We start from the raw sequence: 27,804 nt of genomic DNA, 5'->3' as shown, positions 1-27,804 counted from the left end.
CGAGTTATTCTCACCTTTTATTAGACTGAAGCAGACAAGCAGTGTGAACAAATATGATTAAAAAGACCCTCTGGATTAAATGTACCCCTGATTGCTCTTGCAAGCCAGATATCAAATTTTGTGGTATTTTCTAGAGGTTGTTTTTTACTCTACAGTCTTCATCTGATTTTACGGTCAGCACTACTTCAAGCTTATTACATTTGTAACAGGATACAAATACAGCACCATTAATTTAATTTTATTTACATTTCAGAGTTATTCAGATAGAATAAATTGAATGGAATTTGATTGAAACTGTCCTGCAGGACTGACTTTAAGCACATTCAACAAGAGTGCTTGATAAATAATGGCAGCATTTAGTACACAAAAGACACCCCCTTGGACTGGAGGATTTGCAGCAGTCATTAACAGATGAGGGAAAAGAAACACTGCCAAGAACAGAGCTAAGCTGAACACTTCCATTTGAAATCCAGTTCTCACTGCAGCCATCTTCAGACGGGACCGCTACTACAGAGGATGGTGACCTTCCACATACAGCTCTGTCTGTGACCTGCAGAAAGCAGTCGTTATCCTGTGTGTTTCATTAGCACAGCACTCAGTGTTCAAGTGAACATTTATATAAGAGGAAGAAGAAATACCAGGGCTTGTTTTGCAGTGACCCTTGGAAATCCTGGTTAATGATGGAGAAGCTGTTGTATAGACACTTTGCAGAACCAACACACATTCCCAAATTCAAATCAAAAGGACGATGGATGTGTCTTGGCAGACAGGGAAGTGGAAAGGATGAATGGACTCGTGTTTGTGTGTGTGATGGGGAGTGGCCAAACCACTGTCAAGCTCTTCATAGGCAGCATGGTAATGCCAAGGTTTTAGCAGAGGTTTGCAAAAGGATAATGAGGGGGTTTCACACTTCTTTACCAACATTCATCCCAGTAGCACCAGGGAAGACAGCACAGAAGTGTTTCTATAAAAATGTTAACAAGTGAGAAATAGAGACTGACAGAATGATGAGAAGGGAAACGACATTGTCATAGCAAAGGAGAGCTCTTTGGCAGGGTGGGAAGGGCCTGACAGGAAAGATAAATAGCTTGTGTTTGATGGAGTAAAGAGGAGGAATGTAGTAGGGGAGCAAAGAATGTGTAAAATCCTCAAGCTGATGGATTAGGAGGATGATCTTTACAGCAGTATTTTGCAGGGATGTGCACAGACTGAAATTACACTTGGCAAGACCAAAGAGAAGGGTGTTTCAGTAATCAAGATGCAAGGCAGTTTAGTTTTAGCCAGGTTAGATGAGGCCTTCTGATGCTTTTAAACAGGGAAGCTAGGCTACTGCCATGATCTTTCCTATCTTGCCCAGAAGTGAATGGCAGAGTTTTGAACCACTTTTTTGCTACTAATTATTTTTGTTTCATTCTTAGCTGAATGTGTTTTGTTCCTGCTCTTGTCAGCCTGTAGCATTCATAAGACAATCGCATTCACATGTGTGGAAGAAGGACATACCCTCAAAAGCTGTGGGCTGTAGAGTTTTTGGCATCCAGCCACCCCTCTAACTGATCTCATTTAAGCCCTGCAGGAGATTTTGAAGGTATCACAGTTAGGATAGACATGTGAGATTTGTTAGTGACTATTTGGTGGTACCTAATAGGTGGCCCTCCAGGTCAACATTCTTACAGAGCTAGCAGAAGGAAAAAGGGATTCTGTTTGAGGCTACTAGGATTTTTGTGATCTGTCACAGTGGGGCATCTGGTTATGAAGAAATGGAACTGCCTTGCAATACCAAACAAATTGTCCATATAGTTTAATAATCCCTCTGTGATAGTGCCTGGTGAAATGCTTCCGATTAAATACAGGAAACGAAGCAGAAGACAAGTAGGAATGACTTGCCAACAGGGGAAGTTTCTTTCTAATTCTTATCAGTTAACAACTGGCCTAGGTCCTGAAGCAAGAGGGTTTATATCCTTTCATAACAAAAGAAAATATGTATTCTATTTAATGAGAACATCCCCAATTACATTATCCGTATAAATGTCTAATCCTGTTTTTGAATCCTACTAATCTCTTAGGCTTAATGTTATCTTATGGGAATGAGCTAATTAGGCATTGTATAAAATGTATTTCCTTTTAACAGTTTTATATGTGGTGCTTTTTATTTCCGTTGAAAGTCCCCTCATCCTGGTATTCTGGAAGGGCGAATAGGACTGTCTATTTTTCCTCTTTCTACCACCTGTATTTTCCACAATCCAACCGGGAACCAACTCCCTGATGTGTAACTTTCAGTGTTTTCCAACCTTCCTCTGCCGAATAAAACATTCATTCACATTCTTTTACAATCTCTGCCACTTGTATCTGAGAGCCTTATTTGGTATCCTCACTGAAACAGGAAACCAGGGCAGGACAAGATCGTGCTGCTTTCTTCAGCAAGGGCATTACCATGACTGCAAACTGACTTGCCCCATACTCTAGGTAGATTTACTTTATTTGCATATTTGCTCACCCCGTTATGCCCTGAGCAAGTGAATCCCTAAAGCTGTCCCTCATACCACCTTAATTCCCTTCCTGCGATGTTACAGCTCAAGCAAAACTCATTGAGGTGTCTGGGTGGTTTCCACGACCCCTTCTGGAGCATCGCTGTGTGCCTGCTGGCGTGGGAGCTGGCCCATCACCACTGCCTGCTGCCAGGGGTTGCCTCTGCCATTGCTCCATCTCCACCAGGTTTAAGGAGACTATGGCAGCATCAGATCCACCTCTTACACCTCACGTTTCCCTCCCCTTTCCAAACCAGTGAATCATTGTCAGCTCAAAAACCGATCGCTTGTTCCTGTTTTGTTTCCAGCTCTTTTGCAGGTGTCTGATGGCTCCTCCTCTCACCTTTCACTTGCTTTTTTAACAGTGTCATGGCAGGGGGTTTTGAAAAGCGTTTTTAAAGATCCAAATAAAATCTGACAACTTGTTCACATCCTATAACCCTGCAGTGGTGCTGGAGTCATGATAGCAAAGCTTAGTTCTCACTAGAATATAAAGAGCCTGTATGGAGCAGAATATAGAAATTGTGAAGGACCTCTATATTCTGGATTGAGTACAGCACTTCTGGCTCTCATCCAAGTATCTTCACATTGATTTTTTTTTTTTCAGAGTTTGTACAGGAAGCCAAACAACCTTTCCATTGAACCTAGAAGTAAACTGATCACAAGCCAAAGATGAGCCCTCTCTCTGCAGCTATCTGAACCACTACAGCAGCATTTGTTGAGTGTGCCTTTACTTTTCTGGTTTTAATCTGCAGTGTGCTGACAGCCCCAGAAAGATCCTTAATGGATTTTAATAGCAATGCAGCACTAAACATATATAGCACCTGCCACACCAAGGCATCCCAGCAGACCTCCCAAATAATAGAGTTTAAAGCTTCTGCTTTCAGGAGCCAAAGGCAAGGCTCAAGAGAGCAAAATTAAGTCTGGGTTTTAAAATATTGACAAGCTCGCCATTATTAATTTCAAGAGGAGAATTAATCACTGATGGACTGGATTGCAGAGGAGAAAGCAGGGCAGGATCAGCAGAGACAGCACTGATGAACTTGGAACCACGCTGCTGGATGGGAACCTTTCAAACCCCAGCAACGAAAGCCTCTGTTCAACATGCAACAATTGAAAGTTTACAACTGCTTAGCACATTGTAATTAAAATAAGTCATCCAGAAAAGTGACAAGAAGTCTGAAGTTGGCCTCACTGTATGCCTTTTTGAGCTTTCATGGGGTGCCTCCTATGCAGAGGTCTCAAAGCACTCTACAAGTACTAACAGGTTACACCACTCTGATAGCAAAAGCATTATAGCTATTGCAAACCAACACACACAAAGATCAAATGATCTGTGCAAATGAATTCATAGCAGTATCAATAGTGAAAATCCAAGAGCTCTGGTTCTGTTTCCTCATCTGCCCATTAGAAAATGAAGCTTCCTGAAACTTCAAGAGGCTGAAGCACCACATGCATGACTTCTCTTTCACTTTGCTCCTAATCCTAGGAATGGTTATATATGTGCTATTAAGGCTTTTATAACATAAATTATGGTAGTCTTATCTGACATAAAGCAGGAGCCATTTCCTTTCATCACTAGAATGTCGTGGTTTTAAAGCCAAAGAAGCAGGAGAAGGATCAAAACTTGTGTTTCCTGAGCTGCGTGATCCTTCAGCAAAAAAAAATTAAAAAGTCAGAAACAGCTTGCAGAACACCTGAAACAAGAATACAAGGGGATGCTGAAATGTTTAGAACATTTAGGAACAGTTTAACAGACCCTGGTAAGAGATGTTACCCTTTTCAATGGAATACGAAATCTACTTCTTATCTACCTGCATGAGCTCATGAAAGCTGCTTCTGAACTACAGCTGCACAATTCCAAACAGGTCACCCATTCCAGTAGGAAATAGGGCACATGCACTCTGAATATTACAGAAAATATACACTTTTTGGTTCCATATCTTTAAAACTTAAATGCATCTTCAAATGATTACAGCTATCTTCTTATTCACAAGTTACTTATCACATGTCTAATAAATCTGTGAGCACCAATCTGTGCATCAAGCCACAAGTTCCCATTTGAAACTCTTAAAATATTTTTTTTTATAACGGCAATAAATGATTTTGATTCAGGCAGCATAAGTAACTGTAACTTATAGATATTATGCAGAACTGAGCTTGGAAAAAGGCATTTTTATTTCTCTACTGTAAGACTGCCCTCCTTGATTTTCAAACTATTCTCAGACATTTTGCTGCCAGGCAAAAGGTGACATGTAAAATAAGTTATTGGAAGAAAAGGGTATGACTGAGCAAAAAGTACACAGAGAAAAGACAAAAAGAGCTTTTCTTTGGCAAAGAAAGTTTATAACTAAGCACAAGCAGTGCAAAAAAAAAAAAAAACTGGTCTGGGGATTCAAATTATTTTTGTAATCCAGTACATGAACTTCACCCTTCTTCAAGGTCATTCTCTCCTTCTGTCTACTAAGAAGCCCACTTACAATTTTTTTTTTTTTTCAGCCTCTGTTGAAGGTGTGAGTAGGAACATAGCTCTGACTGAGCTCTTTTCGGCTAGGAACCAGTTAGTGCCCTAGAGCTTATCTACAAATCTGTAGCATGACTTCCTTTCACCTAGAGAGCATCTGACTCTGGAAACTAAAATGCTGAACTGGTACTCTTGGGCTCTGCCACGGTTGTTTGGTGTCAGAAGAATCCAGCTGGGTAAATCAGGTAACAATTAGCAAAGACACACTTCTGTCATCCTCAGTTCAAGAAAATATAGGACCAGTGTCAATGTTGCCTAATGAAGAAGGTACGACTCAAAATAGGATGTGTTAGAGTTAGTTCCTTCTGGCATTCAGATGAGAAAATGATGGAGGGGCATATGTTTTTCTAAATTCCTAAGCACCACAGAGGTGCCACATAAAACATGAGGCATGCTGCATGTCAGAGCTCCCTCTGGTTCATGCACCAGCCTGCGCAAGTCAGGAAACAAGCAGTAAAAAAACTGCATGCTGTCCTTTCTGTCACCACATCTAAAGCTGGTGCAGTCATCAAAAACAGCTGGCGCTGACACTGATTAGAGGAAGAAATCAGTCTAGTATGGATCACAGACACCCAAAAGGGTCAAACAGCTGAAGGGACAAAGAAAACTCATAGGTATTGCATCAGACTGATGTGTCTATTTGGCTGGCCCTTCCTGAGGGATGCTGCCCTCCGGGCAGGTGGTTTAGCAAGGAACTGAGAAGCACCTTTTGCACCTTGCAGCTTAAGGGAAGAGAAGGGATGCTCACTGATTCCTGGGAAAGAGCTGAGCTTTTTATTAGGGTTTATTCAGGGCTGGCACGGCATGAGAGGGGAAGAGAAGGGAGAGTGAGTTTAATAAGTGGGTGCTTTATCCTCTTTTCTTTGATGGTTTTATACATGAAGAGGACTGTGTGTGTTTCATTCAGCAACCCAGTACTGCTAAGCGTTGTCATAACATAAAACACTGAGGCAGTTCTGCCTTGATAAAGTTACCAGCCAGAAACAGCGAGCACAGAACAGATCAATATATAATGTGGGAGTCATCAGCAAACCACCTGCTTAGCCAATGTCTAGCAGCCTGTCTCCAGAAATAGACTACATGAGGCAAACACGGGCGTAAGAGGTTCTGCAGTAAATAACTCTAGATGAAGCTAGAGCTAACTACTGAGAGTTTGTCTCTCACCCATTTTTCTACTGCCCCACCTATGGCTGTAGTCCTTGTGCATTTTGTTTCAAGGTCGATTTTCATCCTCATAAAAAAAAAAAAAAAAAAAAAAAAGCTATACATATTTCAGGATTATAAAGTAGAGCCTAGGTTTTAGTGTAAGCTGAATCCAAACTGGACACAGCTGAAACCTAGAGAGCGGAGTTTAATTTTAGTAGTCCTTCAATGCCACCACACAGCCTCCTAAGCCTGTGCTTTCCTGTCCCTCTATTGGCCCTGCTTCTTCACCGGCACACTAGAAGCCACCTGCTAGTTTCTAGCAAACCTTGAACCCAAAATATCACACCATGCTCTATTTCTTCGCTGCTCAGCTCTCTCCAGCAGCCTGAAATGACACAATCTGAAGGGGTTGCTCGCTGGACTGAGCACTCAGCTGTTGGTGAGAGGAGAAAAAGTGCGTGGCTGGGGACACGCACTGACACCTGCACAAAAACAGCCACAGAGGCTGGCAAAGGAAAGCTTTGGGCAGGTGGATGTCCTGCGTGGGGGTAGGTTAAATACAGTACCACCACCCCACTGCCTGCTTTGCAACAGCAACCGTGGCCACGAGGCTTTCCCACAGCAAGGAGGTGCGTGGCCAGGTGCTGGTACAGGGTCAAAGAAAAGAGAGAGCAGACTACCTTGAGAGAGACCTTGGCAACAGGAGGACCAAAAAAAAAAGCAGGAACAGACCTTGGGACAGATTGTGTGATCAAGTGGAGCTGGAGATAATTGTATTTTAAAGATCTCCTGGGGAATGGGCTTAGAATAGAAGTAGCAGCAGGGTTGGATCTGTAGCTATGTAAATAGCTAAAGCCACATTTGTTAGCAGGGAGAGGGAAATGGAGAGCTGGGTCTAAATAGGTAAATTTCTTTGTAACAGGTCAGTGCGCTGTTAGACAGATGTGCCAATACTAGTGGTGTAACACTGTCCCACACCGGCTGTTACAAGTCCCAGGGCTATACTAAATGAAATTGTTGACAGAAATACCAGTCTCCAGGGGTTATTTGTTCATAGCCTGCTGTTTGGGAATAATGCAGGAAGCTGGAGAAGAGATAATTTTGTAACCATCTTCTGGTATCTCAGTTCAGCACCATCTGGATGTTCACCCCAGTTTTTCCCTATTCCTGACTGAATGCTTCAGATTTTTTTACAGAGGGGAGACTTGCTGCAAGCTGTGATATTCATAAGCAGGATAAATGTCCAACAGCTGCCAGTGAGCTCTCCCAATTCATTCATATGCTGATCACTCAATAGGTGCAGAAATCTCTCCTCAGAATAAGAAGGTGGTTTTCTGTCAAAAGCCCAAGAAAAGTCATCCTGTCTCTTCTTTAGGGCTCTACAGGAAAATGGCATCCTGTAGGGTTGCTCTAGGTTGGAGAAACATTAGAGCAGCAGTGGTAATGAGCCATACATCTGATTTCAAGCTGCCCCCTCCTTTTTTACCTAAATTCGTTTAATTAAACCATTTGAAACCAACACAGTAGCATATGTGTGGCTGGTGTTGGTAAGTAGGCTACTAATATCTTTTGAAAAGGTTAAGCAATTAAACGAAGACATGGCTAGTAGGCAAAACCACAAACTAGTGAACTAGTTACCATTCCATAATGTAGGACTTAAAACACAACTTTCCTTCTTGCTCTGGAAAAAAAAAAAAAAGAAGTATGTTCTTTCATTGTTTTGATAGGACTTGTCACCTCAGACTGGCTAAGGCAGCCGTTCTGACCTTCCAGCGAGAGGCAGAAAGAGAGACGTTAAAAACTTCAGGGGGAACGAGGTGCAAGGAAAGCCCCACTGTGTTGTGCATGTGCTGCACTCTTCTCCATTTTTCTTGGGTATGTATACTGCTTACTGGCAGCTGCGAAAACTTTTGGTATCACATCTGTTATTTCTTCATAAATTGGTTAGATTGTACCATGGATCTGTACATACATGCTGCAGAAAGAAAGAAGAATAGAGATGTTGCACCCAAAGCTTGTAACGAAACATTAAACTCTTGAAATGATAGAAAGAAGGGTAACACCTTCCTCTGCACTTGACAGACAGCTCTACAGAGCATCACCTACCCCCTCACAGCATGGCACAGCCTTCCTGTGATGGTGGTTGTGAGGACACGGGTCCCCACTTTGTCATTTCGGTCCAGCCACAGCATAGACAAGGGCATTTGCTGACTGCCCGTGCATGCATGCAAACCAGAAAGGTTTTGAACCCCTTACTGGAGAGCTCTCCCCGTCTTCTCACAGACGTTGCACAGATGCAGTGTGCTGCAGAAAATAGGAGCTGCATCCAGCAGGCCTTGCAGGCAGCACGGCCATGCCTTCAGTGCACCAGATGTGCGCTCCAGCAATGGCTCAGCACGCATAAACTGTCTTGTCCCATGTGCTTTGATTTCAGCATTTAACTTCTTGAACCAGAGCAGTGCATCTGTTTTTCTTTAAAAAGGGGCGCTCAGCCTGGTTGTGTTGATCCTGGATGCAAGAGTGGCTATCTCACCCCATGCAATAAATCAGCATGGCCAGAAAGCACTAGGGTAGAAGGGAGATGGACACAGCGTGTGGCCTTCCCTCTGGGCCCAAAGGAGGGAGGTGATGGGCCCATCCCAGAAAGGCAGGAAACTACCACTGAGCATGATTAATGGCTATCAAGACCTACTCACAATCATGCTGTCTGGAGGATTTGTCTGACCTCTTGATCAGAGAGATGAATGAGTTCATGTTAAGGAGACCCTTCTACGAATTGCAGGTAATGATAGCACTTCACTAATTAGCACAGGCAGCTCCCACCTCAGAGCTGTTGTCTATAAATTGCCTCCAAAGGCCAGTAGAAATTCCTGGATAGGGTTTTTCAAGCTTTTCTCTGAAACCAGGAAAGCTGAAGCCTTTTTTGCTTGCTGGAGAAATGATTAGAAATAGACCAATAGAACAGGAAAACAAATCTGTTTGACCCAAATCCCATTTTGAGGTGTCAAAGAGAAACTGTTGTATCACTTCAGAAATATATGCTACTACAGACAAAGCCACTATTTCAGCTTTTCCCTCAGCCTCCTTGTGCCTCTCACATCCCCATTAGCCACTGCTGTGGGGGTTAATAAAGGAACGAGTAAGCTCAGCAGCAGGCAGTGAAAGTGACGGTCCCAAACGTGCAGACCAGCTTCAGGAGGCTAATTGCAACAGTATGAGCTTGAGGATCCCTGCTCAGAAGTCTCTCAATTCTAGTATTGCTTACCAAGAGCTCGCTGATACCTTCTCTTTTCCTGTCCTCCTGTTACTCTTTTCTCCATTGCCATGGTTTCAGCCTGTGGTATTTCACTGAACTATTTCCAGCTTGTTAACCATTGACCTGTCCCTATGGTACACCTCCTCCTGTCTCCTGCCTTCAAGATCTACCCTGTAACCTGTCCCTCTGTTTAAAAGTTCTCTGTAAAATACAATAAACCTCCCCAAAAGCCATTTACCTACCCAAACAGAGACTCATGCTCTCTCCCCTACAAGAGAGAAGGGTGGGTAGACATACACGATCATCCAGTCTCTCCTTCCTGTGTCAGCCATCGGCTCCAAACCTCGGTGTGGGTATTTGCACTGGTCTTCTGGCCAAATGTAAGGCCAGACTCTTACTCCATTCAGATTATCATTTGTCCTATGAATCGACACATTTGTAGCATGAACAGGCCAGAGTCAGTCCTGAATTCAAAGACGGGTTTGGGAAGCTGGAGGGGTGAGTGCATGTTCAGCAGGTGAAGTTAAGAAGCTGTAAGGAGTCCATCTCCCCTCACCACCCCAGGACCTTTACATCCCCCATCCATGCACAGACATGTAGAGCCGCTTTCCCTCCTACCTGCTTATAAGCAATCCTCCCTCTTGCAGGAGCTGCCTGCCTCTGGGACCATCTGTGTAGCTGGAGTGTGTATTATACGCCATGCAGTTTGGGACAGAGAATCCAAGAGCCTTTGAGACAAGGCTTGCCATGCCTGCTGCTGCGGAAAGAAACGGAGGGCGCTCCTTGTGCTATGGGGAGACATCAGCCCCCCAGCAGCACCCCCACACCACCCATCCCTCTTTCTGCACTGGTGGCAGCTTCAACAGAGCTGCACAGGACCAAAACGAGGGCCAGCAGCTGGAGTATTGCCTGCTGCTCACACAGGGTGCTTCGGTCATTCAGCTCAGTCACTGCAGCTCTTCTCTCTCCTAGTCTGCTCTCTGCTTTCCATCTCATCTACAACTACGACGTTGTTGTGCAACTCAACTTCTTTCTCGTTCGTCATAGGTGAAAGCTCCTTCTCATCTCCATTCTCAGCCTGGGGACAGAAGAACAGAGCACACTACCTCGGGTGTATTACTGCGGGAGGGGGGACAGGACTTACAAGCAGCCCTAACCAATTCACCTCCTCTTCCTCCCTCTTCGGCCTCTGTCCAAGTCCAGCCTGCAAGTGCACCTGGAGTCTGCGAGCCATTTGCAGCCAGCAGCTGGCATGATGTTCCTCAGAGGTGACCCGAAAAGCAAGTGGACTGAGCACAAATGTGTCTGCCTGGTCATATAGCATAAAAGAAAGCTCTAAGTGTGCACACAGCAAAGGAAATTTTGCCACGGGTACAACTGTTAACACTTTAAAGTTGTTTTATAACAGCGTCAGACAAATTTGAAACAGCTGCTCTGTATGCTATTCATTTCCAGCGGCAATGTCTGTTTTTTTTTTACTTGCTATAAAAGAAATTGGTGCTGCTGTTGTTTACAAAATTACCCAGGCTGCACTTATGACTTCTAACTACTGATCTTGCTGTGCTCACATGGACACCAGAAATGGCAAGATCAGGATTTTCTTGGCTAACGTTGGTGCCACATCCCTGAAAAATCTAAATGTTGAGTGCACTATGGAAGGGAGCAGGCAGGGGCAGAAGGGGAGAATCACAGGGTCCCAATTCACATTTTCCTCAGATCTTTTGTCATTGAACTACTGAGCACTTTCTCATGCCGCTAAGCAATTAAGCCTCCCTGACATTGTGGCGCTTATGAGGGAATTGCTGCTCATCTCAGCTGTGCTCAGAAACACCAGGTCAGGAGTCAGACAACTGACAAACCCACTGAGGGGCCTGGAAACGCATTCCGATGCAGATTTCCCCATCCAACATCTTCAGAGATGCTGAGGAAAGGGCAGGAACAGCTCGTCTTCAAACAGATTGCTAGGGGCAGGCACCTTCCAGTTTAATGAAGACCGGACTGCTTTATATTTATACAAGGTCAAGGCTTTATCATGCTTGTTTATCTACCTTAGAGTAGGACCCAGAAGACCTAGGTGCAGACAAGGACCCTTTGGTCTAGTATTGTGAAAATACTGAAGGGAAGCCAGGAAGCAAAGGAAATATATAAATATCACGCATCTTCCACCTTTCTGTTTAATTATATTCTTTTGCCTTAAGCTCCCTTTTCAAATGAAAGGAAATTTCTAGTGCTTTATTTACTTTTAACTCTTCCATTTATAAACCAAGTAGTTGCATCGAAGATGATTTGGGGTGCCGCTGTTAAGTGATGCTGAATCCAGGGCAAAGGAGGAGGTCTTGAGGGTTGCAAAGGAAGCACTCATGGCACAAGCTCTGAAAGAGGACATAGACCCCTGCATGGGCTGCTGTATTGGGAAGACAGTTTGTTTCACTTTCCAAGGCTGCTTTTCTCCTGGTAAAATTGCTGTGATAATGCTTATCTTTTTTTTTTTTTTAAAAAAAAAAAAAAAAGTGCCTGGAGCTCACTTGTTAAAAAGAGCTCTCAAAGGCTAAGAATGGTTTTTGCTTAGTCTGCTGTCTATGATTAGGAAATGCCTAGCATGATGTGACCATCATTACACATTCATGAGTCTCACTGTTTATAACAATAAAAAAAAAGTATCAGCTTATATAGAACATCTGATCTGCAGGTTTATTTTTCTGTGAATGATTTCATTCTTAGTCATTGTCACATCTGTGTGGGGTCACTATTATCCCCTCTCCTTTCATTAAATCATGCCAAAAGTTTTGCTGTTGTTGTTTTAATATTTGATCTGTCATTTTTTAGATTAGCCTAGAATGTTTTGTTTAATTGCACTATATATATATATATATATGTATGTATTTTATTTATTTATTTTTTGCATTTGTGTTTTTCTCAAAGTGTCCTGGATTACATAAAGGGCAGCAAGAGGAAGGAATACATGTGTGAAATAAATAAAAGTATTATTAATAATAATTGCCTCTGGGTTAGTCATATCCTTGCAAATTGCATCTGGCTGTGTTAAGAGTTATTGCTTTCACCTTGGACTCTCCGTCCAGCCATTAATTGCAAAGAAATGCCACTCTTTTAGCTAGAGCAATAATAACAACTAATTCTTGTTTCTAAAAATGCCACCCAGTAAAGATTCTGCTTCCAGACTGTCAATGAGATGTATGAGCATTTCCATTTCAGAAAGCAAAACTGAGGCACAGAGAGATTTAAAACAACATGGAAAAAACGTCAAAGTCCTGACTCCAAATTCTGTGCTGCGACTATTTAAACTTTTCTTTTAGTGTTCAAATGTAGGTTTTATGTTTTAAAAAAGACGTAGCTATGAAAACCTTCTAATCTACATGACTCATAAGTTGATAATTCACAGATGATTCTATTTTTTTTTGCTTCGTCAACACAACCAATGTTGAGAGCCAAGATGAACTCAGCTTGCCTTCTTTAATCTGGAGGCTTCCTCTGAGTAGCAAAGAAGCCTGGAGTCAGATTCATTGAGGCCCAAGCCAGAGGCTAAGGTGCGGGCATTTCTGTCTTCAGATTGCTTGCACTGACACCTAACTCAGACTAAACGAATAAGCAAATCCTGAGGCATTCAGCTGGATCACACCCTGCTATGCCAGCTGCATACAAAGAACCAAGACGTGCTTTTCTAATGTAGAAAACGAGATGAGCTAAGCATTGTAAAGCAGGCATTTGAAAGGCTGACAGCCCTGGTCCTGATTCAGCCAAAAGAATGTGTGCCAGTCTCGGGCAGGGTTCAGTCGCCTTTTTCGGGGTCCCATCTGTGATGCTGACTTGCTGCAGGTTAATTTCTTCATGGGCGATAGCCTATGCCCCTGGGCTCCTGCGAATCATTGTAATTGTTCACCTTTATAGCTAGATATGACTACGGCTCAGACATGTCATCTCCATCGCCCTTTTCCACATGCTCATTTTACTTTTCAACCTCAGTAGAGGGTTTAACAAGAATGATCTTCCAAAAGAAAAGATTTTGCTACGAAGCATATCAGCCTACTGGAGAGGAATAAAAAGTGGTGATTATTTCAATCAGCTCAAGAGTCTCTCTAACAGATTGGCACCACATGAGTCACTTTTATCATTTTATGGTAATTTAGATCTCAAGATGAGAAGGAAGATGTACAATACTTGTGACATTCTCCACCTGCTCTACTTCACGGTTGTGCACATGTATCTCAACTGGGCAATCATGTTTATACCAAAATAAACAACCCAAAACGTTCTGATTGTACACAGGTACAACTCTTTCTAGTATATATGAAGAAAGGGAACACTTGAGAAACAACGATACTTAATTGTTGCTTCTAAATCTGGTAGAGTTCTGCCTCCTGATCCTGAGAAGTCTGTTACCTCATCTAATCCTGCATTGTGGCCCCACTGAGAATGAGCCCAAAGCACTCAGCAAGAGGTAAAAAATCAGACTTCACCGTGAGAACATTTTCCTTATTTGACCTAAGTATTTCTTCCCTTAGAAACATATCTTTTACATCTTTTACTAAACTGTGTGTGTCCTGCTGGTAAATACCTTCCATGTTTGTTATGTAATCATTCACTGGTCAAACTGTAAACATTACATTTTTAGAGTATTTCATTGTCTGCAGACTACATGTATTTTGGTCGCTCTTCTCTGCATTCTGTGATTTTTCTGCAATAAGATGCCCAGAGAAAAGCTGCAGGGTGACTACAGTCTCATTAAGCATTACTACCTTCCCCATCCATTTCATGCATTCGGATAAGCAGAACTAAAATTACATTAGCTGTTTCTGTTGGCATAGAGTTAAATTGTTGCTCACTGCTCTTCTGACATAACCACTTTTCAAGTTACTTTCCTACTACTAAGTAGTTTTTTTTTTTTCCCAACTAAGTACACCTTTCCTCACCAAGGTTGAAACAAGCCTTCTTGTAACTGGACCATACGATGACTTTCTGAGTATGAATGTTCCCACCCCTATCCAACTAATGCCTTGCATAAGCTTTCTAGGTGCTGCTTATCCATTTGTTTGCACATGCTTGTACATTAGTTCAGAAGGTATCCAGGGCTTGGACTCTCTGGATGGAAAAAAAAAAAGAATAAAGAAAATGTCAGTAACGAAGCTCCTCAGTCAGGGAGCCAGCGGCCTGGCTCAATAGATCTGTTGGAAGAATGGCTTACACACTCTATGGAGGTTGTGATGCCCTGTTCATGACTATATTAATTTTAGATCAGCTGAACAGATTTTCTCCCAGCCAGCTTCCAAAGAAGCATCGCACACCAAGACTTTCCGTTGCTGTGATGTTGCACTACAGAAACACTTTCTGGAGGTTGCAAATGGAGTGATAAGACTAGAAGAAACATGACACAAACCGAAACATTTAAAGGTTTAGAGAAACAACTTCAGATTAATGTAATGATTTTTCCAGAAGTAATTCTGAATGATACATCAGTAATTTATACCTTCTGCTACTTAAATAAAATAGGAAATACCACAATTATTGAAAAACAGTGTGGCAGAAGTTATTCTTTAAAAAATTCCAAAATACTGTTTTAGACATAAGACATTACAGCACCAAGCACACATGCTCTTTCTATTCTGTCCCAGAGTGTTGAAGTATACTAGAATCCCAAAGATTTTTTCCCCTTCAGATTATTCCTCCATAGGGCATCAGTATTGGGCAGAGCTAAATTGCTGTTGAGGTGTCTTCATTGTCATCGTGTTAAATATATACTTACTTCTTGTAATCCCATTATGTCTGAACTCATGTTTTTCTTGTGTTTAACTTGGAATGAATTACCAAACCACTATAGGATTTTTAAAAATCTGAATTGCTTCGCAAACCAGAACTTGGGCATTAAACCCAACATAACCTTACAAAATCAAGTTTATTTGGAATGACACAAGTGTACTGAGCAAGAAGACCACAGAGAATGCTTCTCCATGACATTTGTAACAGCTGAAAGCTGACTCTATTTTAATTGCAAATCAGGACATATGAACTAGCTATCAAATCATCTTTAAAGAAAGACAGAATGTACTGCTTAACCGAAGGGAGTTTACAGCCTCCGGTAGCACTATAGGTAGCCAGCACATAAGGGACAATTTTAATATTCAGTTGACTTACTGGTTTAAAGGGCTGAGTTAATGAAGCTGGGGCTATTTTGTTCAAGTACTCACTTCTCTCAGTGCACTCACAGTGCTGCCTCAGCAGTGAGGCTCCTCCAAGAGCTGTGCCAAGAGGAAGCTCTCACACCCCAGCGCACAGGGCGCTCACTACGCAGCCACAGACTACTTCCAGAGGGCTGGCACCAGTTAATCTGTCAATGAAAACTCTCAACACACATCCCGTCTCCATTGTACCGCTTCGATCTTACACTCAGTGATGTTTTTGCTTTCAAAGTTTCTGCTGAGGAAGAGCAAGGTCTGGCTGAGCTACAGCCCGGCTGGTTCATCAACAGGGAGTCAGTCAGCCTGAACCTCGATGGTTGTTGGATAAACCAACTGCTATTAGTGAGCTCAGTCATAAACCTCTCTTCAGAAGCAGCCTGTTTACTTGAGTTTAATTAAATTTCAACATGTAAAAAAGTTTTAAGCTTGTCTCTGTGCGTTCCATGACTAGTTTTTTCCCTCTGCCATGAATTAATTTGATACAAAATTCTTAAAGATGGTCAATATTTAAGTCAAAAGAGTTTTGGCAGAATTAATCAACTGTTCACAAAGACCTACATACTCCAGGATTTGTTAACAACGTATATTACTTTCAATGTCAAACATCCTTGGGTTTAGGTTCAAAGTCAAAACGTGAGATAACACCACCTCAAGAATGTATTACAATTCCACCTGCATAATCACCACACCGGTATTTTTCCACATGCCATTTTCCACAAAGAGGTCAAAAGAGCAATTTCTGGCAGGGGGTTGGTGTTATTTCCATGTCACACACAAAACCAAGGTACAGCAAGGCTGCGACTTGCCCCAGGCCGCTTGCTAAGCCTGCACTGTAGGTACAATGCCCATTACTCAGCTCCCAAGTCCAGACGCTGGCATTCCGCTCTCCTTTCCCTTTGCAGCCAGCTGCCCAGCCCAGCGGGGTGCCTGCCGCCCATCTCTCTGCTCGCCCTGCTTCACCCCGGCCATTTCCCCCCCTCTGTGGCCAGATCAGCAGGGCCGCGGTGCCCCCATTCCCACTGCTGAGGCCAGCCCTCAGCTTAGCTTCCCCAGACAGCCAAGAACAGAGCACAGGACAGCCGCGTGCTTTAGGAACGTGACCGTTTTTATTTCACAGAGAGGCGAACAGCAGGCGAACGCCCGCCACGGGGCGCCGAGCTGACAGCGGCCCGGCCCGAGCAGCACGGGGCAGGCCCCGAGCCCCGCTGGGCCACCAGCCCACTTCCGCGTAGCGGGCCTACCGCGCATGCGCCGCCACGGCCGGCCGCCCCCCCACTCCCCCCCTCGTTCGCCGGCTGTACCACTACGGCGTAACGTGTGGGTGGGAGTGAACGCGGGGTAGAGGAGCCAGCCGGCTCTGAGAGCCCAGGCAGCCCCTCGTGGCCTCGTTACGGAGATACTCGTTCCCTTCTCGAGTGTGCGGGCGCCTCCTAAGCTCGCTTCTCCCCTCATTCCCACCCCCGCTCAATCCCGTCTCCCCCCGGGGCAGCACATTGGTACAGGCCGCTCCCAGCTGATCCGGCGGCTCGGCGAAACCATCGCGCTCAGGCCAGGGGGAGGCGAGGTGCCGGGGCCGGGCCCGTGTCTGTGTGTGCGCGGGGAGGGGAGGGGGGCGCATTGTTGAGTCAGGGGCCGAGCGGCGCGGCGGGGCGGACGGGCGCACCTCGCCGCGGCGGCGGGGGGGGGACGTCACAGCGGGCGGGCGGCAACGCGGGCCCTGCCGCTAGGGCGCGGCCGCCCCCCCTCCCGCGGCCACCCCTCTGCCGCCTCTCCGGTGGTGGCGCCCGGCTCCAGCTGACCGGCCTGGAATCCCGGCTCACAGCCCCGCCGCCCCCCCCTCCCCCCCCCCCCACCGCCCGCCGCCGCCGCCCCGGCCCCGGCCCCGGCCCCGGCCCGGCCCCGGCCCCGCTCCCGGCCCCGCCATGGGAGACGCCGGCAGCGAGCGCAGCAAGGCGCCCAGCCTGCCGCCGCGCTGCCCCTGCGGCTTCTGGGGGTAAGCGAGGGCCCCGCGGGCCGGGAGGGGGCTGGGCTGGGCTGCGGCCGGGCGGGGCGGCGGCGGAGGGGAGGGGGGGGACCGGGAACGGGCAGGGGAAGGGGCAGGGGCCGGGGCTGAGCCCTGGGGAGGGGCTGGGAGGGGGGGGGGGGGGGCTGCGTTGTGCCCCCCTAAGTGTGGGTTTGGGGCGGGGGGGGCTGCTTGTACCCCTCAGGTGGGGGCAGGCCCGGCTGTGAACCCCCCCGGGCCGCCCCCGGGGTCCCCTCGCCGCCCCCGAGCCCCCCCGGGCCGCCCCCGTCTCCCCCCGGTTCCCCCCGCCCAGCCCCACAGGGAGCCGGGGGGGGGGGTGGCTCCAACTGCTTCCCCCCCCCCCAGGTCGAGGGGAAAGCGCTGTGTAAAATGGTGGTCCCGTCACCTCGGGGAGCCCCACGGCCTGCCTGGCTGCTGGCCGGCCTCCTGCGAGGAAGGGAGAAGTAGGGCTGCTGTTATTGAGCCAGAGCTGGGGTAAAAATACGAAGCCGGGCCCTCGCTAACCCCCTGCCCGCCCTAGGGTGCTGGATACGCTTCCATCGCCGATCACTTCTTGTATTTTAAATCAGACGTATCATGGCAGGTGGTTTGCTGCCAGACACACGCAGCCACAAAACGCCCCTAATATATATATATATATATCCCAGAAATGTTAGTCCCTAACGCTCCTGCTGACGAAATGCTCGAAGAACACACGACTAAATAGACTTCTGAGGGCTCACCTGAGCTTTCCGCTTGTCTGTGGTTGTGCCTTCCTGGGATTTATGGCGTGCAATGTAAGGTGCTCGGGGGGGGGGGGAGTGGAGGCTGGGAGGAAGGAGATGCAATAAGAGTGATTTAGCGGTGTCGCTGTACGTGGGGTGCTTCCACTGGAGAGGCAGGATTTTAAGTGAAATCCGTTTTCGTGAGTTATGAGAGAAAACATGAAGTGCAACATATGCCGTGGCCCTGCCGGGAGTGATTGTGCAAGGCATATTACAAATATACAGTAAATTGTTCTGTTAATTTCTGTTTTCTTAGGCTGCCATGTTTGGCACTGATGCTTTCTGCAGTGTAGTGGGGAGCAAGTTGCTGCTGTCTCTGAGGCAGCGCACCGACTCGTGTAACCTGATCTTGGCGTGAGAGGAGAGTCACAGAAAGTTGAAAGTGAACTTTTCCTCTGGGCTGAACTTTTGGGCTAGTTCAGAGGGTTGTGATAAAGAGACAAAAATCTGGTGCGTCGTGTTTGAGGATCTGGTTAATGGTGACAGGAGGCCCTCAAGAAAACCCATTGCCTTTAAAGCCATTACTCTTCTCTTAAAACCTACGTTTCCCTTGAACAAACAATTATCAAAATGCTATTTCTTGCTCCCTTTCTCCCAGGTGCCTTTCAATACTCATTGGCAAGCTTTGTAGCTATATTTCCACTTCAAAAAATGAATAAATTGCACCATCAGCTTCCACAGTCTGATGGCTTGTTGTACTTCTCTGTCTTGAAGAAACTTAAGTGTTGTCCTCTCCTTATTCACCTGGGCCTTGCCAGTGCTTGAAAGGATCTGCTGGTAAATCTGTATGGACATGCCCTTGTAGCAGCGTTGCACTGGCAGGAGGACTCGTGGTGTCACGGTGTTATGCCAGCATTCTGAAGGAAGTAAGTCAAGCTAGGATAAAGGGTTGTATGCCTCTGAATTCTGCTGCTCTCGGTGTCAGTTAGGGTTGTGCCAAAAACGTGTCTTAAAGAGGATGGAGTCTTCTCGGTGACCTTTATGTTGCTTTGACACTGGGGATAACAGGGCCATGCTTGCCTTTTCTCTGCAGAATTCTAGCATTTCATCCTATGAAAAGTTCTGAAACTTGTAACTTGATGAAAAAATTGCTATGAACTTTCTAAAGAAAGGCATATAGAGGAATAGCTTTGCTTTGTTTCCTGGTCTGCATCAGTCCAGTGATGGAGAATCCTTGGATGGCTGCTCTCGAGTGCGCCTGAACCACACAGGCTGCAGAAGAGTTCATTGCCAGTGGGTCAGACCGTCGGGTCTAGACGTTACCCAGTACGTCTTGTGGCCGAGTGTAAAAGATAGCATTGGGGCTTGGTGGTGGCGGTTTTGTTTGTTTTGTTTTGGCTTGACTTTTGTTTACTGCTAGCAGTACCATTTATGGTGAGATGAATACTTTTCTGCAGTAATCCACAAACGTAGCATTAAGGAAAATATTGAGAAAACCATTAAGAAAACCATTGAAGTAAGCTGTGGATCTGTGGGCTGAACTTTGCCTGTTGATGAATAGTCATAAAGTAGCTCCTGAAGTACACATTGGTCTAGTGGTGGTATTCAAAGGGTTAACAGGAGAGGACTGTACATACTATTGCATTAAAGTTGGAGGGGTTCTTTTAAAATGCTGGATTTTATATTAGAAATTCAGATCCTGTAGGTTGCAGGAATCTCTAGTGACTGGAAAACTACTAAACTCTTGATGTTTCAAGATCTAAGAGACTGAAAAATGAACAACTGAAAGAAGGACTTGAGTGAGCCTGCTCAGAACTTCTGAAACATCTGCTTAAGGTCAACAACTAACGTTTTCTTACCTTTTGTGGAAGATCACAGAAGCAATCCTTAAATCTTCTGCAGACTTCCCCTTCTCTTTAGTATGTCCAGTCTGTCACTTTTGCTCCAGCGAGGTTCAGATGGAACACGGAGATGATCTTTATATTTTTACAAAATCATCTCACACGGATAGCCTCAATTGGGCAAACCTCATCTGTATTGATTTATTTATGTAAAATTCACACAGCTTGCTGTTTGGAAATATTTTACCCCCTGCTCTTTCTATTTTTATATCTTAAACTTCAGTTAGTTGCAACTGTTTTGCTTTTTATTGGGATAGTTTTTGTGTATAAAGGTTGGAAATGGTGCAGTGTGCAAGATGTTATTTTAGATTACTTCATTTAGAGTTTATGCTGTGCTTAGCTTCTCATTCTTATGATCTGGAAAAATTCTTTCTTCTTTTTCTGATTAACAGACCATGTAAATTTTTTTTCTTAGATGAGTGGATTTCAGAAACGAGTCTTTTCTGACATATATAAAATCTTCTGCTCTGTGTTAATAAATACATGGAAATATTGCAATATGTATATATTCCAGTTAAGCCACTTTGCTTATTAGAAATGAGGCATAATCCTTTAATGAACTTCATGTCGGCAGTTCCTCATCGGCTTCTGAAGGACTCCACAAAGGTTTCACTTGCGTATAGCTCATCAAAGGGCTGGGGCTTTTACTATTACACTGTTAGATGAGTGGATGAGACTTGTAAGCTAAAATACTCCTTGGCTGGTAGAAGCGTACATTGTGAAGGAGTCAGAGAGGGTAATACTGCTGTGATTCTGTTTGTACCGTAGTGAGCGCTGCTTGGTTTTCTTACGGTCCAGATGACGCCAGACCATCGCGTTTAGTGCCTGAGAACCAGGAAAGAAGGGAATATGCTAATGGACCTAAAAGAAATGAATTCCATTCTTGAAATGGTGGCAACCAGCAGGAAGTTGATTGAAAACACAGTATGCTTAGTTTAATCTCATCGTTTTTCTGGCACTATAAGGTACTGTAGTCAGCTGAAACTGATGGCAGTGCTGTTTGAGAACACGCCAGCAGGGGTTTTGCAGGATGGTACCATTTGTTCTGCCTTCTCTGACACTGTGTGCATCATAGACATGGTGAGGCATTGTGCCCCAAGCATTGTGTGCAGACCCAATCCAGAGTTTATTTCGGAGTCTGGATTTTCCAGTTACTTGTGTATCACCAGGGCCCTGCCATGCCAAACTGGCTCTTCTCTCAATTCTGTTTCCTAAAATTAAACGCTTGATCAAGTGGTGAATCATTTAACCTAAGCACGATTAGTTTATGACTATATATCACCAAAGCTTTTTTTCTTCGCTTATATATATATATATATATATATATATATGTCATTGGTTACTTGTATGTATGTGCCGTTAACAAGCCTCCTCTTTGGCTGATCTTTTCCTTCTTTTTTATGGGTGATTGCAGCTGTTCATTCCATAGGAGCTCTCAGTGACTGTCCATTTATACTTTCTAATCTCATAGGCTGTGTACGTCATCCTCAATGAATAATGCCTTCATAAACCTAATTTTAAGTACTGTTGAAACACTCCATAGATGTTCCTAAGTGAGGCTTGATGAAACTGTAGAAATAGGCACCTTTCCCTCTAAGAATTAGTTTTTGCTGGCCTCGAATCGTGCAGTTACTTAGGCTTTCACTTACTCTATCTTTGGATCAGATGCTAGAAAAAATAACAAAATTGGCAGCTTATGCAAGTCAGTGCATCCAGTCCCAAACAAGTTACCGTTTATTAGCCCTCGGTATTAACTGAGGTCTTTGAGCGCCCAGGGAGGACACAACAAGTGCCTGGGGTAGCTGTCTGTGGGTGGTGCCGTGCGAGGGGCAGGGTGTCTCTGCAGTGCTACTGATGACACGAAATGTCAATTCTTTCAATTGCGATACCTTGATTTGAATCAATAAATAAATTAATGATGCTTGTGTTTTAGGAAGGCTAATTCTTACTGTGCTGTGCAAGACCCAAAATGTGTTTTTGTAAGAATAAAAGCTTATTTGCTTTTATTACTTTCAAGTGTGCTGTAATACAAGTAAAATTAACTTCCATAGAATTATACGAACGTTTATAGGCCATCTATTACAGTGAGCTAGAGTTGGTTTGAATCAGGTAATTAATTTGCCTGAAGTGGTCGTTATATTTTGTTTTGGCTTTAGCTTATGGCTAAAACAGTTGAATTTCTTTTTATATACTATAAATGAACTTATTTAATGTTGTGTTACATTCTTGGGTGAAAGTGAGTGGAGCAGTTTGTAGTTAAAGCCATCGTTAACTGCTGCGAGGTAGGTGTATTGCACAAATTGGAAGAAGAGATTATTTAACTAACAGAAACAAAAGGCCTGATGAGGAATTGGTCTAGTCACAGATTTTCCAAGGAAATGCTACAGAGGATGTGGAGAGACTTTGGAGAGACAATGACTTCTTTTGCTTGGATTTAAATTGTAGAAGATACTGAGAATTATGAGACATGGAGAAGCTTCAATCCAAGGAGACAGTGGAGAGAAAAACTGGACTTTGTCATGTTCCCTGTTTGAATAACAATATAAAGAACGAAGAACAATAGTTTGTGAGGTTCTTGGGATTTCCCTGTCGTAATACAACTAGCAGAGCATCTCAACTACAGTCAAAAGGTAGACTTTTTCTATACAGTGAACAATTGCTTTTTGCAACCACATTCACCAGGAAGATATTCCATTTTGGATCGAGGCTTAGCTTTCTTTTTGCTGCAGAAGCTGACCTTTGGGAGTAGGGGTTACTGGCACTTGAAGTAAAAGCAGATGAATTGGATTTGATATTTTAACTGTAATAAGCTCTCTTCTAGGAATGTGAAAACAATGCTTTCTTTTGCAGTGCTTAACAGAATAGACAAAACAGAAAGGAGATTTTGTTATTTAATAGAAAACAGCTGTTCTGGATCATGCCAGAGATGCATCCAGCCCCAACTCTGACTTGGGTGATAAGTGATGCTAGGGAGTAAGTGTAAGAACAGAGCAGGCATGCAGCGATGCTTATCTTGGTATATTCCTCCTTTGCTTCTGGCAGTCTGACATGAGGCTGTCCTCCGTTTTATAGGTGTATGGCTTAGCAGGTCTTAATTATTTTTTATGAATTTGCATAATGACTTCTTGAATCCTTACGTATTCTTGACCCTCACAACATCCTGCAACAAGTAGTTCAGTAATCTAGCCATACTCTTCATGGGGAAAAAAAAAAGTAATTGATTTTTTTTCCTTTAATCTTGCTGTGTGATAATTTTAAGGAGTGAATAAATTCAAACAGCTGGTGTATGAGGGTGTTTTGTTTAAGAAGATCCAAAAATAGGCCTGCTTGATTAAAACTGTCTGTTTACTTCTTCAGGGAAGCCAGAATTTGAGAAAACAAACACTTGCTTAAACTATGAGTTTATTCAAAATCTTTATATAAAATGTTGTAGAAATACTTCCTAATTATAGATCGATGTGCTGCTAATTATAGACAGCTGTATCCAGCACCTTTTAATCTAACCAAATTCCTCAGTGGTCAGAATGAAATTTGGTTTCCTTCTGCTGCTTCTACTGGTGGAGCAAAGAGAGATGAAGCAGATTTTGTGTGCTGCTTTTTGAAGCTTGGAGGAGTTGAGAGTAAAAAGTTGCTGTGTCTGTGTCACCGGCCAGGTGTCCGTCTTCATGTCGGTCAGTGTTGTCCTTGTTTCATTTCTAAACTGTGATTAGCTGAAGGTATTAGCAGTGATTATTCCTCAGGTAATGCTATGAAATTTCTGTCATGCTGGCAAAATGTTCAACTGTTGTGTGGCTGCATAGATGTATCCTGTTTTGTGTATTGCTTCACTTCACTGAGCGTGCTTCAGGTTGTCTGGCGTTCCTAATGGTAAGTCCAGACTGTTTGAAGGTTATAACATAGGTATCGGTTTTGAGGACATCCTGCTCTTGTTCTTAGTTGCGTAAGCTTTAACCATTTCAACATCAAACTTCCACAGAAATGTTAATGTCGCTGCTGCGTGTCGGGCCCACGGGGCCCAACATGTAATATTAAAGCCTCAAAATGATGGAAGCCTCGCAAGCCAGTGTTTCCTTTAAGATGTTGAAATCGCAGTGATGCGAAGCATTAACTTCAGAGAGTGATCCATGATGGATGTATGCATTGGAGATGTTGGAGACTCGAATATTTTCATTAACATGCTATGCCAATTATTAATGGGTTTTAAAATTATTTTAAATTAGAAGTTTGTGTATGTAAATAAACACAGGCTTCTTAAGAGGCAGTTGGTGGAAATTATCGATGTGATATGTTTTCTCAGTGAAATGATGCTTATATTCTTTGAAGTTTAAAATGCTACAGTGCTCCTCTGTGTCTCCCCAAATATACAACCCTGCCTGGCTCACTTTGGGTCTTTAAAGTGTTGGCACAGTATCTTGTGGCAGTTTTTGGACAATGCTTGACCTTGACTGTGGTGAAACTCTTATCTGGATCTCAGAGAGCAGCTTCATATTCAGTTTAGGCAGGTAAATCAGAATGATCTGTTCTCTCCCCCCTTTTGCTCGGATGGCACTATAGATGCCCTTCCTGACTGTTCAGTGTCGTCAGGGCTCACTAGCATGGACTCCTTTCTTTATTTTTGGAAGAAGAATTAAAAATCAGGCATATTTGCAGTACGGATTTACTTTCCTAGTTGCCAGATTTGTGAAGGAACTTAGGTTTAAGCAGGGGTTTAAAATAGTTTTTTAACACTTCTTTTTAAATCATGTAACACAGGAGAAGTCAAATAGCTATGTATACGTAGTTGCATTTACTGTAAATTATTCTTTACCTGTATACAGGGAAATGTCTTAAATGAAAGATTTTAATATTCCAAGAGTTGGAGACCCAGGACACTTGCAGTTGTCTGTTCAATTCCTCTGTTAACGGTATCTGAACAGTAGCATCGTGGAAAGTGCAGTGATACGTGTATGGAGAAGTTGTATTAGGAACTTGTGGATGGGTTTTTACATTGAATGGGTTCTCTGGGGTCTTCCAGTTATGTGCAGCAGGGACCTGCCCTATGCCAGGCTCGTAGGGGTTTGGTTCAGTTCCTGCCACTTAACCTGGCCACCGTACGCATGCTCTGAACTTGAACGATGTATGTCAATGTGAGGAAGGTAATTTTCAGTTTCCTAACGATGTAATATTTTCATTACTGCGTTAGGGGAATTCATTTTTAAAGTGTCTTTCACTGGCATTATGTCATTTAATCTATATATGTTGGCTAGTGTTAGATGGACAATGTTTATTTGGTGCAAATTAGAGTAATTGTAAGTAATGAAAAAAATTGAATGGAGCTAAAAACTGGCTTTCTATAATTTTAATAAGCAGTCAGACAAACTGTGAGAAAGAGAGGGTTGGTTGTTACCACCTGTACTCTCTAACTCTACTGATATAGTGTGGTGCTGGGTGAGTTGTTTGAGTTGGGACCTGTTTTGCAATGTATACACTTCTTTTTTTGAATGAAGAAGTTCTATTTAATTTCTAAGCACTTAAGATAGCCTCCTAATTGTGCAGGATCCAAAGCCACATCCTCATGGACTTAATGTGACCTACTGAGATCAGCCCTGTTGCTGTAACAGCCGTGTTTTGATCCCTAATGATACGTTGGAAGTGTCTCAGGGGAAGTTGTGTATATAAAGGAGGTAAAATGCTGCCTTTTGGAAAGGATCCCTCAGTACTGGAGGCTGCGTTGTCCTTCTAACCGTTGATCAGATTGATTTTTGGTCAAAGGTACTATCAATATTAGTCTAGACTGTTGATAAATCAATTGTGGGTCTTCAAAACTTTTCTTCAACAAATATCCAGTATTGCTCAATAAAATGCATTTTTAGCTAGGGAAAGGTGAATTTTAGGTCAGGTATTGCTGACAAGAGTTTAATGTCAGCTGTAGTAATGCTTGCTCATAGTTAATGTCCTAGGGGGACTTTTTAAATCCTCTTCAGGGAACTAATGGACAAGAATGGTTTCTTAAACTGTCCAAGTGTTAACACATGCTGAAGCTAGATTTCTAGTGTTGCCCTGAATCGTTAACATATTAATCTATTCAAAACCTGATAATTCCTATTTTTAGAATCAATTTCTGACTGCATAGTTCTTTGAAGGAATGAAACATTGGATGTATATTAACATAGCATGATTCTGTAATAAAGGTTCCTTCCAATTTTAATTTTATGTTAGTCTAATTCAGTTTTGAATGGCAAAATTCTTACGGAAAATATTAGGATTTCATTTTTAAAAATGCTCACAATGTTAGGAGACTGAAAATACAGTAGTTCTTTGGAGCAGCTGAAATCTTGGGTTTTGTTTTTAGATAGGAGTTTGGAGCCGAGCTATAATTGATAAAGGACTTTTAGGAATAGTCCACATATACTCAATAACTTACCTCATTAACGTAGGTGCTCATTCTTCTTTTGAGCTTTTAAAAGAAAACAATTGACAATAGTACCCAAACACTTAAGGTTTCTTCACGTTGGAGCTTTGTGATTAATACTTCATTGCAAAGTAATTGAAATTAAACTTGCCTTGGAAATAATTAACTGAAGATGGAACAAATTGACTCCGCGTTTGATTTAAGGAAGTAGACCAACTGGTGTTTGTAACTCCTAGTGTTGTCCTGTGCATGGAGTGTTTGTGATACTCTAAAATAGACATGCTGGAAGTGACTTCTCTAGAACTAGTTAGAATTCTAAGTCCATTATATCTGGAGGTGTTGAATGTCACTACATCCTCTTCTCTTCTTCTGTCTGTAGTTTGTTAGTACAGTCATAGGTTTTATTTGGGCACTGGGCACATTGCTGTTTTAACTTCTTGCTTGGGTATGGTGATTCCAGATACATAGATATTGTTCCCCTAATGCTGAGTGCCATTCCCTTTTGTCTTCTGTTTATTTAATAGCTAGAAGTCCTTGGCATTGGAGTTTGTTGGACCATGTTTTTTCACATGCATGTTTGCCTTCATTAATGAATCATGTATCACTCTTCATTTAATTCCACAGTGGTTTAGGAGTCTTGAGTGAAAGACCTGATACAGCAGGGAGTGTTTACAGCTTCCCAAGCTCCGTCCTCTCTAGAGAGGTGTTTGTTTTAAATCAGCACTTGCTGTAAAACAACGCTGACCCATTGACATGTTGTTTCCAAGGATATCCGTGTTGAAGGAAGTGTTTGTGGTGGGTGGAGGAAGCTTCTTTCAATCAGAAGAGTTGCTATGCAATTAGAAGAGCAAGAACCGCCTGCATTACACATCTGCAAGGCTCAGGTGGTTTCGTAGCATGCTCTTGATGAAGATAGGACCCCATTATTATCCATTATTCTGTGATGCAGTGTTTCCTTTTGCTATTAATGTTCTCATGTGACTAATTCAGGCACGACCAGAAATCTTTCTGGTGAATAATTAACACTTCCTGTCCTGCACAAGTGGCTTGTAAAGACGGATTCAGATAGTAAAGGAAAAAACACCGTGATGTATGTCATTACATAGTAAGTTAAGCAAATGTGTTGCATCATTCTTTCAAAAT

General features: G+C 43.4%; 1 protein-coding gene and 1 long non-coding RNA gene across 3 annotated transcripts in view; one reads left to right on the top strand and one right to left on the bottom strand.

The window, feature by feature from the left end:
• Positions 1-20: 20 nt before the first annotated feature.
• Positions 21-18,453, bottom strand: LOC136790371 (uncharacterized). Of its 2 annotated transcripts, XR_010830201.1 has the most exons (4): positions 18,388-18,453; positions 10,372-10,529; positions 10,070-10,208; positions 21-550 (listed from the first exon to the last, which is right to left on the bottom strand). It is a non-coding gene; the product is annotated as an uncharacterized lncRNA (long non-coding RNA). The 2 variants fall into 2 exon arrangements; XR_010830200.1 differs by having other exon boundaries at positions 10,070-10,529.
• The window catches only part of ZFAND3 (zinc finger AN1-type containing 3), a 135,905-nt gene continuing 125,583 nt past the window's right edge, over positions 17,483-27,804 (top strand). Inside the window, exon 1 of the mRNA XM_066993835.1 lies at positions 17,483-17,635. Within this exon, the coding sequence (XP_066849936.1) occupies positions 17,565-17,635 (71 nt within the window). The 5' untranslated portion in view covers positions 17,483-17,564. The remainder of the gene's footprint in view (positions 17,636-27,804) is intronic.

Source organism: Anser cygnoides, chromosome 3 (assembly GCF_040182565.1).
Source record: "Anser cygnoides isolate HZ-2024a breed goose chromosome 3, Taihu_goose_T2T_genome, whole genome shotgun sequence".
NCBI classification, from domain to species: domain Eukaryota; kingdom Metazoa; phylum Chordata; class Aves; order Anseriformes; family Anatidae; genus Anser; species Anser cygnoides.
Note: the sequence above shows the minus strand (reverse complement) of the source record. Positions and strands in the feature narration are given on the sequence as shown.